The sequence below is a fragment of the Pteropus alecto genome, unplaced genomic scaffold (genome assembly GCF_000325575.1).
Source record: "Pteropus alecto unplaced genomic scaffold, ASM32557v1 scaffold100, whole genome shotgun sequence".
Lineage (NCBI taxonomy): Eukaryota > Metazoa > Chordata > Mammalia > Chiroptera > Pteropodidae > Pteropus > Pteropus alecto.
In genome coordinates this window covers 1,468,187-1,482,628 of record NW_006430723.1, presented here as the reverse complement: position 1 = coordinate 1,482,628, position 14,442 = coordinate 1,468,187, and the positions used below count along the sequence as shown (strand labels likewise).

Sequence of the window (14,442 nt, the reverse complement as noted above, 5' to 3'; positions counted from 1 at the left end):
CGCTCCGAGTCACAGGCACTACGTTTTCCAGGCTCCCTTTGCCACCTGGCTTCCTGCTAGTTTCAGCCAATGGGATACACTGCAGAAAACTAGAAGGCAGGAGAAGCCAGGGTATTTCTAACCACTCCCCTCCCTGCTCTGTGGTTCCAGCTAGGGCACCCCCTACCCAGCTTTAAGACTCTGAAGAATTTAGGAAAGACTATTCCATGGTCCCGAACACCGATATCTGGAAGATTACCATCTCAGACCAATCCTGAAGCTAAGAATGCAGAATTGATTCTTCTCAAGAACGTGCTTTTCTTACTACAAAAACTCTCAACTTTTCTTTTTCTTGAGCACACTCTGGGTATTACCTGGTAGTGTTTTCTGAACTGCAATTCACTTAAGGTCCTTGAATAAAACTGTCACTTGATGAAACCTCCCGGTTCATTTATGCTCAGTTTACCCCTGTTGAGCACATACAGTCAAAATCACAACGCCCATAAACTATTCATACTGGCCAAGTACCAATATGCCCAAAAGATGACTGCACTCTTGTAAATGCTCATGAATCACACATGGAATATTTTGGAAAATGTTAAAATTTATTAATAATAGTTAACATCACATAGTTAATTCAACTAGTTCTCTATTGTACATAACGACATCTTCACAGACTGAGTGTTTGAGGATTTAAGATGATCCGCCATTCAGCACACCCCAGTCCTAGATGGAGATTCATTGTATTTACATCAGGCAAAGCAGCATCAGCAAGGAACTGTCACCTAATTGTGGGAACATGAATGTTCAAAATGCACTTACCAGTGTTCCTTTTTGGAAACCAACACATCTCTTTCATAGCCACACACACAGTATTACCCTTTTAAAAAATGTGCAATTTCATAGATGGAACCTAACTGTCAAGTTTCAAAGTTAAAATTCATCACTATTTCATGGACATCCTTTAGTTATACACAAATCTAGACATTGTTCTCAGTACAAGTTTGATTGGGTGCTATTGATTCATTTCTTTCCATCTTTCTGTTTTGATCCTTGTATCCTACTCAATAGTGTTACAAGGCCATTCCTTCTTTAAAACTTAGTATTCAGGTTTAATGTGTGTGGGTGTCATACTTTAGGGCAGAAGTGGGCTTAATAGTTCAGAATTAACTGCACTCCTGAAAAGTAGGATATGGAAGGTTTTATGCCACTCCTTCCCCAACTTCTCCCATTGGCCCCTGCCCCCAGCAGTTTGAAATAAACACTGTGTCTAAAAACAGCTCAGCCTCGAGAAGCCTTCCACAAGCTTCTTGCAAAACATTTACAAAACCAAGTTTGCTAGGAGGACACTTATCCCCAAAATTGCTGTCCCTGAGGTTTCGTTCCTTTGATTGTTTCATTGTTTTGGTTTGCTATCAACAGTCAGACACGATTTTTTAAAACGGTTTTTTTGGTGTCTTCCTCTATCTTGTTAAAGAGCTTTAAAATGCTACAGACTGTATTAAGAATGAAGATTTCTAAGCAATGAGTCTGAAATGATTCCCGTTTCCTTTGGTTAACATCCCACGCCATATTTTCTCAGGAAAGTCTCTACAGAGAGCAGCCAGTGGCTGTGGCTCCTCCAATCCATAGGCCCAGCCTCCTTCACTCTGTCCCCTGCTTTCCAAGTTTCTGAGTCTGCAGAGAAAGGAGGAGCCATTGGGAAGGTGCTTAGCCATTCACTCACCCCAAAGAGGCTTCCCTTCTCTTCCTGCAGGCGAATGAGGTATTTCTAGGAACTGATTAGTATCTTCGCCTTCCATCCTTTAACTACGCGGATCTACTAATGAGGCCAGGTCTGAGGAGACCCTGTGTATCTATATACACGACAAATTAACACATAAATACATTACATACAACCGATCATTACATACGGAGTCCAGAGGAAGGAGCGGATGTATTTCGTGAACTAAATAAACTTCAAGCATAAATTAAAATGAAAATACAGTGTTTACACTTCTGCAGGAAAATTTTTTTAAATGGTGCGAAAAGCCCCCCTATCCTCCCTTAAAAGTCCATTGCTCATGGATGACTCATGAACTCCCAAGGAGATGTGACAACAAGCTCACTTGTCAGACACGTCAACCCGTGGCTTTGGTTCTGCTTGCTCAGACTCAGGATGCTTTGATTCCAGGAACAGCAACTGCTGTAATCCTCCAGGGCAATGTCTACAGATGAGGTTGAAGAGGAGGGCCTGCCACATGGCTATACATGGATTTTCCCCCCTTCCCGCCCCTCCTCCTCCCCCACGTGCTGCCTGTGTGAGAATCAGGCTGAAGTTCATGGAGACCTCCCAGGTCTGAGAAGAGAAACAGTATCAACCTCCATGCTGCAGACGCTCTCCACCTAGAAATGTCATGTTCAGGGTCCACTGTGAAGCAGCCAGGGTTCAAGGTGAAGCAACCCTATCTTTTTGTTAGTGTCTCCATCCTGTAGGATTACGCAGCAACATGGAATTTGGCCAGGGGGGTTATTAAAGGTTAAAATTCGCTTAAAGTTTTAAGATAATCAAGGGGAATGGTTGTGATGAGCATGAACAAATCCTTACTTCAAATTGTATTTATCTCTGGAGGATCAAGGGTTGGGCACCAAACTCTACGGTGAAGATACACAGAGACAAAACACAGTCCAATAGGGTCCTCTCTGCCAAGGTAGAGCCGAGGGATCCGTCTCTGACACAGGGGATGGTATCTTATAATTTAAAGCAAGGAAGAAGGGGAACCAAAGGAAGTCTCTTTCGATTTCAGGAACTCTATCGCTGTCCAGCCTCACGGATGCGACAGGCCACAGCAGTGATGAGAGCCGCCCCCTTCCCACTGCCGTCCTCTGAAGCCAGGAAAGACACGTCACATTTCGGAGCCAGGTCCTTCACTGTCTCATGCATGACTTTGGCAAAGCTGGAAAAGTTGAGAGGCAGACACAGAAAAAAACACCTTAGTCACAATTGATTTGTGTCCTCAGAGATAAGACCCTATGAAGTGAAGCAGGAAACCCAAGAATAATTAAGATGAAGAAAAGAATGACAGCTACCATGTATTAGAAACACTTACTATGTGTACTGTGTATCAGAAAACTGAGGGTGGAGAGGCTAGAGACGCTCCCAAATTCTACGCCACAGTGGGCAAGTGGGAGGCTAAGATTCAAATGTCTGAGACACTGGCAAGTTGTGTTCTTAAAATAGATCAATGAAAGAGGTTCAACAGTCAGTGTCTTCCAGAAGTGCATAACCTGTAAACTCTGGAGGGAAGGACCAAGTCCCACTCATGTGACATTCTATTTTCCAGGAGTATTGACTCACATCAGACCCAATCTAATCCAAAATGTCACTAAAGACAAAAGGAGCAGGCTCAGGAGTTGCTGTTGGGACCTTGAAAGGATCTGCCTTTCCCATCTGTTTAGCCAGACAGAGGCTCCTAACACCAAGCCCCAGGCTCAGCACTATTCCCCTCCCAACCCTCATCTGTGATGGAAGCGCCGATTTTCACAGTGACATCCACAAAAGAGACTTGGAACTTCTCAAGGGCCACTCTTTTCACTAACTGTGTATAGTTAATGAAATACACAGGGAATGCCTCTCAACTCCCTGAAGCAATCACGGTGAGAGCAGATAACAATTCAAGCGATGAGTCTCTCCATCCTCACTCTATCCCACCAACTGCCCAGGCCGGGGGCTCAGCTCTATTCTTCTAACTTCTAGCCAAAAAGCTTCCAAGGGAGAGGGGCTGACACTGAAATAATTTATTCGGAACACAGGCAAATGTGTAAAGAAGGAAAAAGAGAAATGGTGATGAGAGGAGAGAAAGAAGAGTGATGGAGAAAGACAGAGAAAAGAGTAAAAATAAAAGGGAATTCAGTACTTCCATACTGGGAGCGGGCTGTGGTAGGAAACTTTTTCTTTAAAAGGCCAGACAGTAGATATACTTTCAGCTTTGTGGGCCACAGGGTCTATTATGACTGCTCTGCTATTGTAGCTGAAAGCAGCCATGGACAATACATAAACAAATGGGCATGGCTGCATCCTAATAAAACTTTATTTACAAAAACAGCCATGACTGCAGTCTGCCAGTTCCAGGTCTAGGCTGTAGATAAAATTCTTGCTCCAGAGTTTCAGCATCCCTTTATCAGAATGTTCACAGAAGTACTACTTGTAATAGTCAAAATCTAGAAATAACCCAGTATCCATTAGCAGTAGAATAAACTATAATATATTCATTGAACGATACATTATACAGCCCTGAAAATTAATGAACTACAAATGCATACTTCGATATGGATGCATCTCAAAACCAAAAATGCCATGTAGGAAAAGGCAGTCATGAAAGCAGAAGTGCCATCTGATTCCTGTGGCAGGTTTAAAACTAAGTGAAACTAATCAATGTAGAGGCCGACACAGATACATGTGGAAAAATGAAAGCAAGGGACTGAGTCACCACAGCACTTACCCCAGGCAGGGGGAGTGAAGGGTGCAACTGCGGCGAGGCTCAGAGGGGACTTCCAGGCCAGGCGGGGTAACACAGGCCGCCTTCTGGTTATTAATTTTTAATCTATAATATATGCATCATGTATACTCTTTGGAATGCCTGATTATTTGCATTAAAGTGAAAACAGAGAGAAGAGAAAGTAAGTAAAGAACTGGGAGATGGAAGAAGAAAGAGGGACAGAGAGGGTGGAGGTCAGGTACTCACTGAGGATGTAGCTTATAGAGGGTCCCATCCACGCCCACCGTCACTTTGAGAGTGTCCAGTCCACGGTTCTCTCGTATTTTGTCCACCACAGCAGCCAGGCCTGCACCACAGAGCTGGGCTGCCCGCCGCGCCACCACCGTGCACACCTCCTTGACAATGATGCTGTCGTCACAGGTGCTCTCGAGCCCTAAGTGGCGCAGGATGGCACGAACTTGTAGCAGGGCCAGGCAGTCACTGGAGGAGGAGACAGCAAGTGGTCAGTCACGTGCCAAGTGGGGGTCCATCACTCCAGAGGCCCGGCCATCCAGAAGCTGAGCATAAAGGCCACTGCCCTGCACGGTGGCTCCTGTTCTTGAACTCAGTTTGGGAACCAGTGCCATGCCATCCCAGTGGACCACAGACTCAGCATCTGAGTGTGACAGGAACCTGAAGAAATAGCTCCCTATTCCAGTTTGCCCAGATGAGGTAGGGCATTGCTACTATAACACTGATACTCAAAACAAAAGGAAGTTCACTGTCTAAGTATTCCACTCATTTGGAAATAATAAAGACAAGATCATGCTCGTATGTGGCCATTTTCAGTTGCAAAGCTCCTTCATGTCCCCTCTGTCATTGCTGTGCACGGGTCAGCAGGACAAGCATTGCCAGCCACCAGCAGATAAATCCCTGTTCTATTTCTACTCCCCTACCCTGGGTGGGCCAAAATCTACTTGTGCACTATTTATGAAACAAGCGTAAATAACATTGTAGGAAGAAAATAAACCCTATTACATAAAGGGAACTACTTGAGAACCCTGGAATCATCATCTTGCACACGTAAACAGACATGTAGAATGTGTCTTTTTTGTACATTAGTGCAGAGAGCTTAGGGCCTCACCCTTGTCAGTTCCTATTCTTCCATACGCCTGAGAGTAAAGACACAGCATTAATTTTTAAAGGGCTCTGAAATTCACTATTCTAATTTGGAGCAGACTTTTCTGCCATTAGATGGGAGTGGGGAGGCTTTGCTTTAACGAGCCGCCACACGGCATGTTTCTGCACTGCCTGAAAAGCCACCTTCGCTCAGTCTCGGTTGCCTTACTGCAACCAGCACTTAACCTCCCAGCCAAGCTAAGTGCTTTAGTAAGTTATCTCCCTTTGTGAATTCCGATTTGCATCTTATGAGCAGGGATCTTTCTAACTTCGATATTTGTTCTAAAACCCAATAACATTACTTTGCATGGACTCATGCCAGATTAGCATGTTTCATGAGAATGTTATATTTTCCCTTAAAATGCCAATTGTCCGTAAAGTACTTGAAATACACACTGTAGATACAAATGTGTCAGCTACTAAACTGACCTTACGTAAGCCATGCCCTGACTTTACTTGCACTGTGGAAATCCTTCAGCTTGTCTGTCCATTAGGAGAACATGGTCCCACCCTACTCCAAGCCCTAAATTCTCACCTCTCAATCTGAGACAGGAACTTGGTTTCAAAGATTCCTCTGGTCTTGAGCCGCTCTGAGATGCGGCCACGGAAGAGCAGCCCACGCTTGGTGAAATCGATAAGGATATTACGGACAATCTCGCCCAAGTACATGCCACTGATCATTTGCTAAGATACAGTGGACCACCTCAGTCACCCCCAACACATTCGAAAGTAGAGGGCATGCAGAGTCCTCTTGGTGGGAAAGAAAATGATTCACTAGGATTCCTGGTATTGAGCACACTGACCCACAGCCTTTGGTGAAGCTGGATATAGTGCCCGAGGCCCACAGGGTTCCTTGGAATTGCCGCACCCTCTGGGCTCATTTCCCTTCCAAGGCTTATTCCTGACTCCTCAAGAAGGAATACACACACCCAAACACCACCACACTTCCAGGAGAAAGGTAGGACATGGAGCCTTAATCCTTAATCCCACTAGGCATTTAGCATGCTTTCTCTTCAAACTAATCATCATCACTTAAGTAACTAGTGCCAGCTGGAGACCCTCCGTCCTGGTCTCTAAAACTGAACTTGACTACTCAGTGACTCGAAGGTCTTTTGGTCGTGCATAGTGCCTTACAAAAGACGAGGTCCCCGGTTTCAACCAAGACCCCATTGTCACTCCATCTTGTCTTACTCCAACCTGTGTAACCTCATTAATGTTGCCTGTGACCTCTACACTAGACAAATGTTTTGCAAAGTATAATCTGCAGAACTATGGCCCCTGCGTAATCTAGTTAGGAAACACGGCAATGTCTTCATAGTAGGAAGTATGTTGGATCCTATACTGTTATCTCTTGGCCCAGATTCCCCCACACCACACTAGGGGCTTTGTGATGCTGGGGCTGGCCCCTCGTCCAGTCCTGACAACAGAGGGCTCTACATATTGGATGGAAGGAGGAGGAGGAAGAGATATGCCCCTGTTTGCTTCCTGTCACTGTCTGCCTCACCCAGCAATGCTTCAGCTCCTTCACCCTGGTGTCAGCAGGTGGTTCGACTGTCATTTGCTTTTCTCATCGTCCCACACCTAAGTCTCAATGCTCTCTCTCCTGCCTGTTTTCAGTCTTCGGGGTGGGAGGTGTTTCTTACATGTACTAACTCTGTGTTCCTCAGTGTCCCCTTTGTGTCTTTTCATCCTTCTAACACTTGTGTGACCAGTTTCCTTTATGAAATTCTCTTTGCAACACAACTGTTGTGATTTTATTCCCAACTGGACTTTGAAAGTGTCGCAGTCCAGAAGGGGGAAAGGGATCTCGCTCAGAACTTTCCAGACATATTGGACAAGAAACTCTTTCCAAAGAAATCCTTTCTATTAACATCTCAAGAGGAAGAATGTCCTGGGTTTTGCTGTTCTAGAGGAGTTGATCATTCATCACCGTCAGTTCTGGGATACACATCCCAGGGACCACACACAGTTGGGTACCTACCTCTGTTTGCCAAAGTTGAGGGACAGCTCATCCACAGCCACATCAAATTCCGTGCGGAGGTCCTCTAGGCATCCATTGTCCCCAAAGGCCCCCCACTCCATGTTGACACACATCCGCCCCTCGTCCCCTTCCACCAGCTCCACATTCCTCATCTCCTCCATGTAGCAGGCGTTGCAGCCCGTGCCTGGCAATCACAGAGATGTCAGAGCCTCCCTCAGCATCGTCTTCCACCCACCCAGAGCCGTGCATCCACTCATGGAAAGGCCAGCCTAGGTCCTTACCGATGATGAGGCCGACTTCACAGTGAGGGTCTTCATAGCCACAGGTCATCATAGTCCCGACTGTGTCATTCACCACGGCTACCACATCCAGGTCGAACTCCTGAGAGGGCAAAAACAGATCTCCAGTCCACAAAGAACCACAATGTTCTCCCTTCAGACACTTGCAAGGGAGATTTATATGTAACTAAAACATACACGACATGGCTCACTCTCTTTTTATTCAGGTCTCTGCTCAAATGTCAGAGACTTCCCTGGTTATGCTATTTAAAAGAATGCTCCTTCCCCAGCCCACTCACTTTGTCCTCACTCAACTTCATTTTCTTCATAGCTCTACAGAACCGATAGTAGCTTATGCGTTTGCTTACAATACAAGAGTTTGTTGTGGTCATTTCTGAATCCCCAGTGCCAAGAGCAGGGCTTGACATTCAAGAATTGCTGAAGGACTAAGTTAATTATCTGCCTAACCATTTCAACTGCTCTCAGCATTCCCCCACTTTCTGAACACACAGATCATTTCAGGCCTCATGCCGTGTCTCTCCCACCTCTCGCCGGTGGATGGCTTCCTTCAGCAGGGTGACCACATCCTCGCCCTCACAGCCAGATGCCTTGAAGCCTTTAGTCCACTTGAGGAGGATGCTCTGAAAATTACACAGGAGCAGGGTTGAGGGTATCAGAAATGGGCTGCTGAATCACTCCTGGGCCCCGGCTACGCTTCTAGTTCTCAGCCTCAGAGGTTATATAGATTCCCTTTAATAACCAATCAGCTCACTCACAAGTGATTCTAAACTAATTTCACTTGCTGGGACTTATTGAGTGTGTACAACATACCAGGTACTAGGCTCAGCACATCTCACGTGTCACATCATTTAATCCTCACAGCAACTTTGCAAAATATCTTTCTAATAAAGAAATCTATTTCATTATCATGACCATTTTACAGGTAACTTGGGCTCCGGAGTAACTTGCTCAAGGCCTGCAGCTTGGAGGAGAAGAGCAGGACTCACTCTCCGACTCCCAATGAATAGACCACAAGCAACACACAGCTGTCCCTTGCCAGGGAACTGATTTCTACACGCTAGTTCCCTTCACGAGGAAACGCAGTCTGCCCTGTCCCCATCCTATATTTACATCAGAGAGGTCAGTATGTGTCTCTTCATTTTCAAGCTCCAGTACACAGTGAACAAGTGCCTTGCCCATAGTTAGGGTGGTGTCTAGGCATCATCACCATCCCCGTGAGGGAAGCACTCCCAGGGGCCCCCTTATCTTTAATGAGGCCCTCCACAGCACGTCATGGCATCCTCTAGGAGCAGAAACATGGTGGCGGCATACGTGGGAGAAATGATCAAAAAGGGAAAAGCGTTTGGTTCCTTGGCTCCTTCTTTGCTGTGACAGCCCATCAAAAAAACAAGTGTGAAGGACACCCCGGCCCCCTTCCCAAGAGGCCAAAATCCACAAATGGGCTCTGGGCTCATTATGCGCCCACTCGCATGGTTCCTCTAGGTCTTGTTGGGTTGTTCATGCCCATCAGCTTGGCATTTCATGGCCCAGAACTTTGGCATCACATGACAAACTGAATGTGTTACACTGTGTTCAGATCCTGGGAGAGTCAGAAAAACAAAGTACAATCTGACAGCGTCCTGGTTTACACACCTACATCCAAACACCTGCATGCTTATCTCCACCCAACTTTCTTGTCTGCAAATTAGCTTCACCTCTCTGACAAAATTTTGTATTTTGGCACTTCTAGGTTTACAAAATGTTCAAATAACCAAATAACATTATTTCAGGTAGTCCTTAATAAGACAAGCAAAGGCCCCAATAGCTGGGGAGACTTGCTCAAGGCCACCAGCTAGTCAAGGCAGCTTCAGGCCTCTGGATCTCAGCACCTGCTGATTTTGCCATCAATAGGATCATCTCACCAAAGAAGAACCCGGCTCACAGCAAATAGAACAGATAGAACTTGGCTTTTGCTTTATTTGCTCTTAAGTTTAATAGTTCTAGACCAAACACATGCTCCTTACAGAAACTTAGAGCATATAGAATAAAATCTAATACGATGACCTGGAATCTTAAATGATTCAGGAAGAAACAGTTAACATGTTTTCAGGCCACTAAATAAATATATAGATATATACATGTTGGCATGAAAAGTAAGATATTTCCTGTTTAAAAATATTTCAGTAGGAAAAGTCTGAAAGTATATACACTGGAGTGTTACATTTTCATCTTCCTATTAATCATATACTTTGTACATTTGTATAGGATAGAGATTACATTTTTCTTTAAAAAAAATTTTTTTGGTTGGTATTACCACCAGTATTTTCCCATATCATTGAAATTTCTTCCAAGAAACTAGTCACTGATACAAGGCAGTGAATCGCTCATAATTTATTAATGATTTCCCAACCACTGAACAATTACGTTTGTTTCTAATGCCTTTGTTATAATTAATGTTTCATTAACTATCACATAAATATTTATCCACAAGTTTGATAATTTCCTTTGCCAAACTGATGCAAACGTGAAGGCTTTGAAAACCTGAAGCTAAAAAAAAAATGACACTGGAAAAAACATGAAACATGAAACAAAGAAATTGGAAAGCTAAAAGCAACATTGGACAAACGTTAACAGGTATCAGGAAACACTGCTTTAAGCAGGATTTTTAAGGCAGAACATCCGAAAATCTTAACTGCCTCAGTGAATTTAACATTTGGAGGGGAGGAGTAGGAGGCATTTACAAAACTCAGCCGAACAATGAGAGGGTTGCTGTTCCAGGAACCCTGTGGGAAATGCAGCCTTTCTTGCCACTGGGCCAAGCTCCCTATCCCTGTGACTGTTCTCACCTACGTGCCCTGCTCCACACTGCAGGCCTGCTTGCCTTTCTTCCCCATCAACTCATTCTTCTGACTTAGATGAGCCAAGGGTCCCTCATACCATCCACGTATGTGCTCAGAATACCACCACACCGCGTGTCCCCAGGGCTTCCACGTCCTATTGCTGCCATTCCAGACAGCAGCTCTGGCTCTTCTGAGCTTGCTTCATTAGTCCAGTTTGTTTGTAAGCACCTAAAGCAGGAACTCTGCCTTTGGTACCCTGGCAACTCCATCCACAGCATACTGTCCACTTGTACCATGCACATAAACTTTGAGACAACAGAGATGTAGAGCAACAACTGCTGACATAACAGTATTCCACCATCTAATACACCTAGTATTAACCCGGGTCAAACCCGAACATCACCTACTCAGGTCTCCTACACTTCAATATACCCGTATGCCCAGAATATCTGAGAGCACCAGTCTTCCCTGACCTGCTTCATTCACCCAAGAGAATGAAAAGCAAAGGTGAGACTAGAGAAGAGCGAGAGCATCCGAAAGATAGGAGATAAATGCAAATGTCCCGAGCCCAAAACAAGGGCCTTAGGAGCAGGTGAGCATAACCGAGAGCACGGACTCGGGTGTCAGGAAACTGGAATTCAAATCGTGGCTCTAGGACCTGGTCTACGTCTTGCAACCTAAGAAATGGCAGTTTCTGATATTTGGCATCTCTGTAGACCTCATTTTCCTTCCTTCAAAATGGGCGTACAAACACCTACCTTACATGTTGCTGTGAGGGTTAAATGAGATAATGTGCATAGGAAGCCTGGCATAGCACCCGGCATAAAGTTCTCAAAAAACGTTAGTTGTTGATATTTTGATCAGTGTCATCATTGTCATCAAAAAGATTGTTACAGCCCAGCCAATCTACTTAACCTCCATCAGCTCTGACTCACTCATCCCCTCCCAACTGGCCCCTCATGCCCTTCTTTTCATCCTCTCGGCTCAACCCTCTCACCTGCTCTACACTCTGGCTGGTTTAAAGTCAACAAAGCCCATCGGCGAGCCCCCTGGGATGACATGTTACCTCGTCCAGGCTGTTCTGTTTGCACGGGAAGGAGAAGGTGAAGCCCAGCGGCAGAGACACGCCCTTCATGCCCATGTACTCAAGGAAGTCGGCGATGCACTGGACAATGTGGTCGAAGAGCTGCAGAGAGGGGCTGGGCTCTAGAGAGGGGCCTGGCCGGTGCAGGCCGCCCCCGCAGGGCCTGAGCGCAAGCGAGGCTTCCACCCAGGAGCTTCGCAAGGTCAGATGCAACCCTGATTAGGCCAGACCAGGGTCCTGCCCACCTAGCCCTCCCCGGGACCACGGGTGAGCAAAGAAGGCACTGTCCTCCCAGGAGAGAAGCGGATGTCTACTGGGTCCCTTCCCCTCATCCCTAGAAGGGCAGCCCCGCCTCACCTCGTCCCCTGTGCCGTGCATGACCTCCTGCGGGATGGTGTAGATCTTGTTATGCATCTCCACTCCGCGCCGCTTCCCATTCCGCACACGCACCAGCAGGACCCGGAAATTGGTGCCCCCAAGGTCCAAGGCCAGGAAGTCACCTTTCTCTGGAAAATAAACCCGGGAAGACAATGAGTAGGGCATCACCACTTCACCATAGCAGTGAATGACAGGGTCTAAAGCACCTTCCCCTAAAGTGGAGCTCTCTTGGATGCCCCTGGACAACCTCAGGGGTGATGGACTCTGAGCTCCACCTAACAGTAAAGATAATAAGATCCCAGGCCCAGAGACCTGCTGGCTCCTTAGTGGTTCTCAATGAGTTCAAGTGGTGGGGCCACAGATGTCACAACAAGCTCTGCAGAACAAGGGACAGGGTGACACAGTATACTCAAAAATATCTAACCATGTCATTCATGCTAAATCAAAGGCCACCTAGAATAGAGAAGGAGCGGTAGAGTCAAACACTCTCCTGTGTTGGGCAATCACCATGTGCCTCATGCCTCACAGGGTGTTCAGGCAACCCTCAGGCAGCCCAGGGAGGGAGGCACGGCATTCCCCTCTGGTGACCTGGCTGAGCTGGGCCAAGTCATTTGCCCAGGGCCATACAGGAAGAAGTGGGCAGAGCAGGGACCAAGTCCCAGTCTCTATCCATGGAACCAGTACCGATTATACTACACTGGCCGGCTCAATGATCGTTTTCTATGAACTGAAAAAAAAAACTGCACTTTCTTGGGTTGCGAGACCTAGACCAGGGGTCAACAATGTTTTTCTATAAAGGACTAGGCAGTAAACATTTTAGGCTTATGAGCCATAGCTTCTGCTGCAACCACACAGCTTTGCCATGGTAGTGCAAGGCAGCCATAAACAATACATAGACAAATGGGAATGGCCGTGTACTAATAAAACTTTATTTACAAAAATAGACAGCGGGCCAGATTCAGTATATGGGCCTTAGTGTGCCAACCTCTGACCTAGGGCTTACAAGAACTGGCCCTGTAACCAAAATCCATGGATTCAAATCCCAACTCTGCCATTTTCTAGCTGTGTGAACTTGGGAGGTTTCTTCATGTCTATGCCTCAGTTTTGTGCCAATCATAATAGTTTGTTAATAAAAGAAGTTAACGACAAACTTCCGTTAATAAGTAGACATGAAATGAGCTGATATGTGTTAAATGCTTAGAGAAGTGCTTGACACATAGTAAGCATTCGCTAAGTATTTATTTACTATTATTATTGTTCGAATTTTAGCAAAGGAAGAAGCTTTGGTTGAGCCTTGGACCGCCTAGTATAGACGGTCACCGACGTACAATGGTTTGACTTAACGATTTTTTGACTTTGCAGTGGTGTGAAAGCAGTATGCAATCGATAGACTCTGTACTTTGAATTTTGAATTTTGATCTTTCCCTGGGCTAGCGATGTGCAGTACAATACTCTCATGATGCTGGGCAGCGGCAGTGAGCCATAGCTCCCGGTCAGCTACTCAATCGTCAGGGTAAAAGTTGGCACTACAGTGTATTATTCATTGTTAGATGATTTTGCCCAACTGCAGGCTAATGTAAGAGTTCTAAGCATATTAAAGGCAGACTAGGCTAAGCTGTGATGTTCAGTAGGTTGGGTGTATTAAATGCACTTTCGACCTATGGTATTTTCAACTTACGGTGGGTTTACTGGGATGTAACCCTATTGTAAATTGAGGAGCATCTGTAGTATAATTGGAGAAATATATTCTGGTCCAATCACTCAATGCTAAGGCTAAGGAGTCCTCCCAGTGTCAAGAGCAGGAAAAAGGCCCACCATGGTAAGCTGGGTGGCAGCTCTGCCACGTACCTGTGCCATCAGGGGTGGCACACACGTAGGTGGGCAGCATCTTGACGGGGGCAATGGCGTGAGTCTCCTTGCTCAGACCTCGCTCCATTTCTACCTTCATCCTCCTCTTGACCTCCAGCAACTGCTCACGGCTCAGCTTCAGAGGCTCCAGGGTCTTCTGGCGGGCTCGGTGTTGGTCGGCCAGCCGGTGGGCCACTGCCGTCACCATGGCTGCCCCCTTGCCACTGCCATCCTCAGAGCGGAGGAAGCGGACATCGCAGTCGGGCACCAGGCGCCGCACAGTCTTGTGAAGACGCTTGGCGAAACTGCAGTCACCGAGGTGGGGTAAGAGATGGGTGTCCACAGACAGGGTCAATGGTGGAGTGGTGGCTCACCCCTTCTCAGCCCAAAGACCAGGAGGCACCTGCAGAAGCAGATG

At 46.2% G+C, this 14,442-nt stretch overlaps 1 protein-coding gene across 1 annotated transcript in view; it reads right to left on the bottom strand.

Annotated features, from left to right (window-relative positions):
* Window positions 1–563: 563 nt before the first annotated feature.
* Window positions 564–14,442, bottom strand: part of HK2 (hexokinase 2) — a 60,515-nt gene continuing 46,636 nt past the window's right edge. Inside the window, 9 exon segments of the mRNA XM_025049464.1 lie at window positions 564–2,915; window positions 4,704–4,937; window positions 6,151–6,318; window positions 7,597–7,780; window positions 7,878–7,977; window positions 8,420–8,515; window positions 11,781–11,900; window positions 12,156–12,304; window positions 14,025–14,329. Coding sequence (XP_024905232.1) covers window positions 2,771–2,915; window positions 4,704–4,937; window positions 6,151–6,318; window positions 7,597–7,780; window positions 7,878–7,977; window positions 8,420–8,515; window positions 11,781–11,900; window positions 12,156–12,304; window positions 14,025–14,329 — 1,501 coding nt within the window. The 3' untranslated portion in view covers window positions 564–2,770.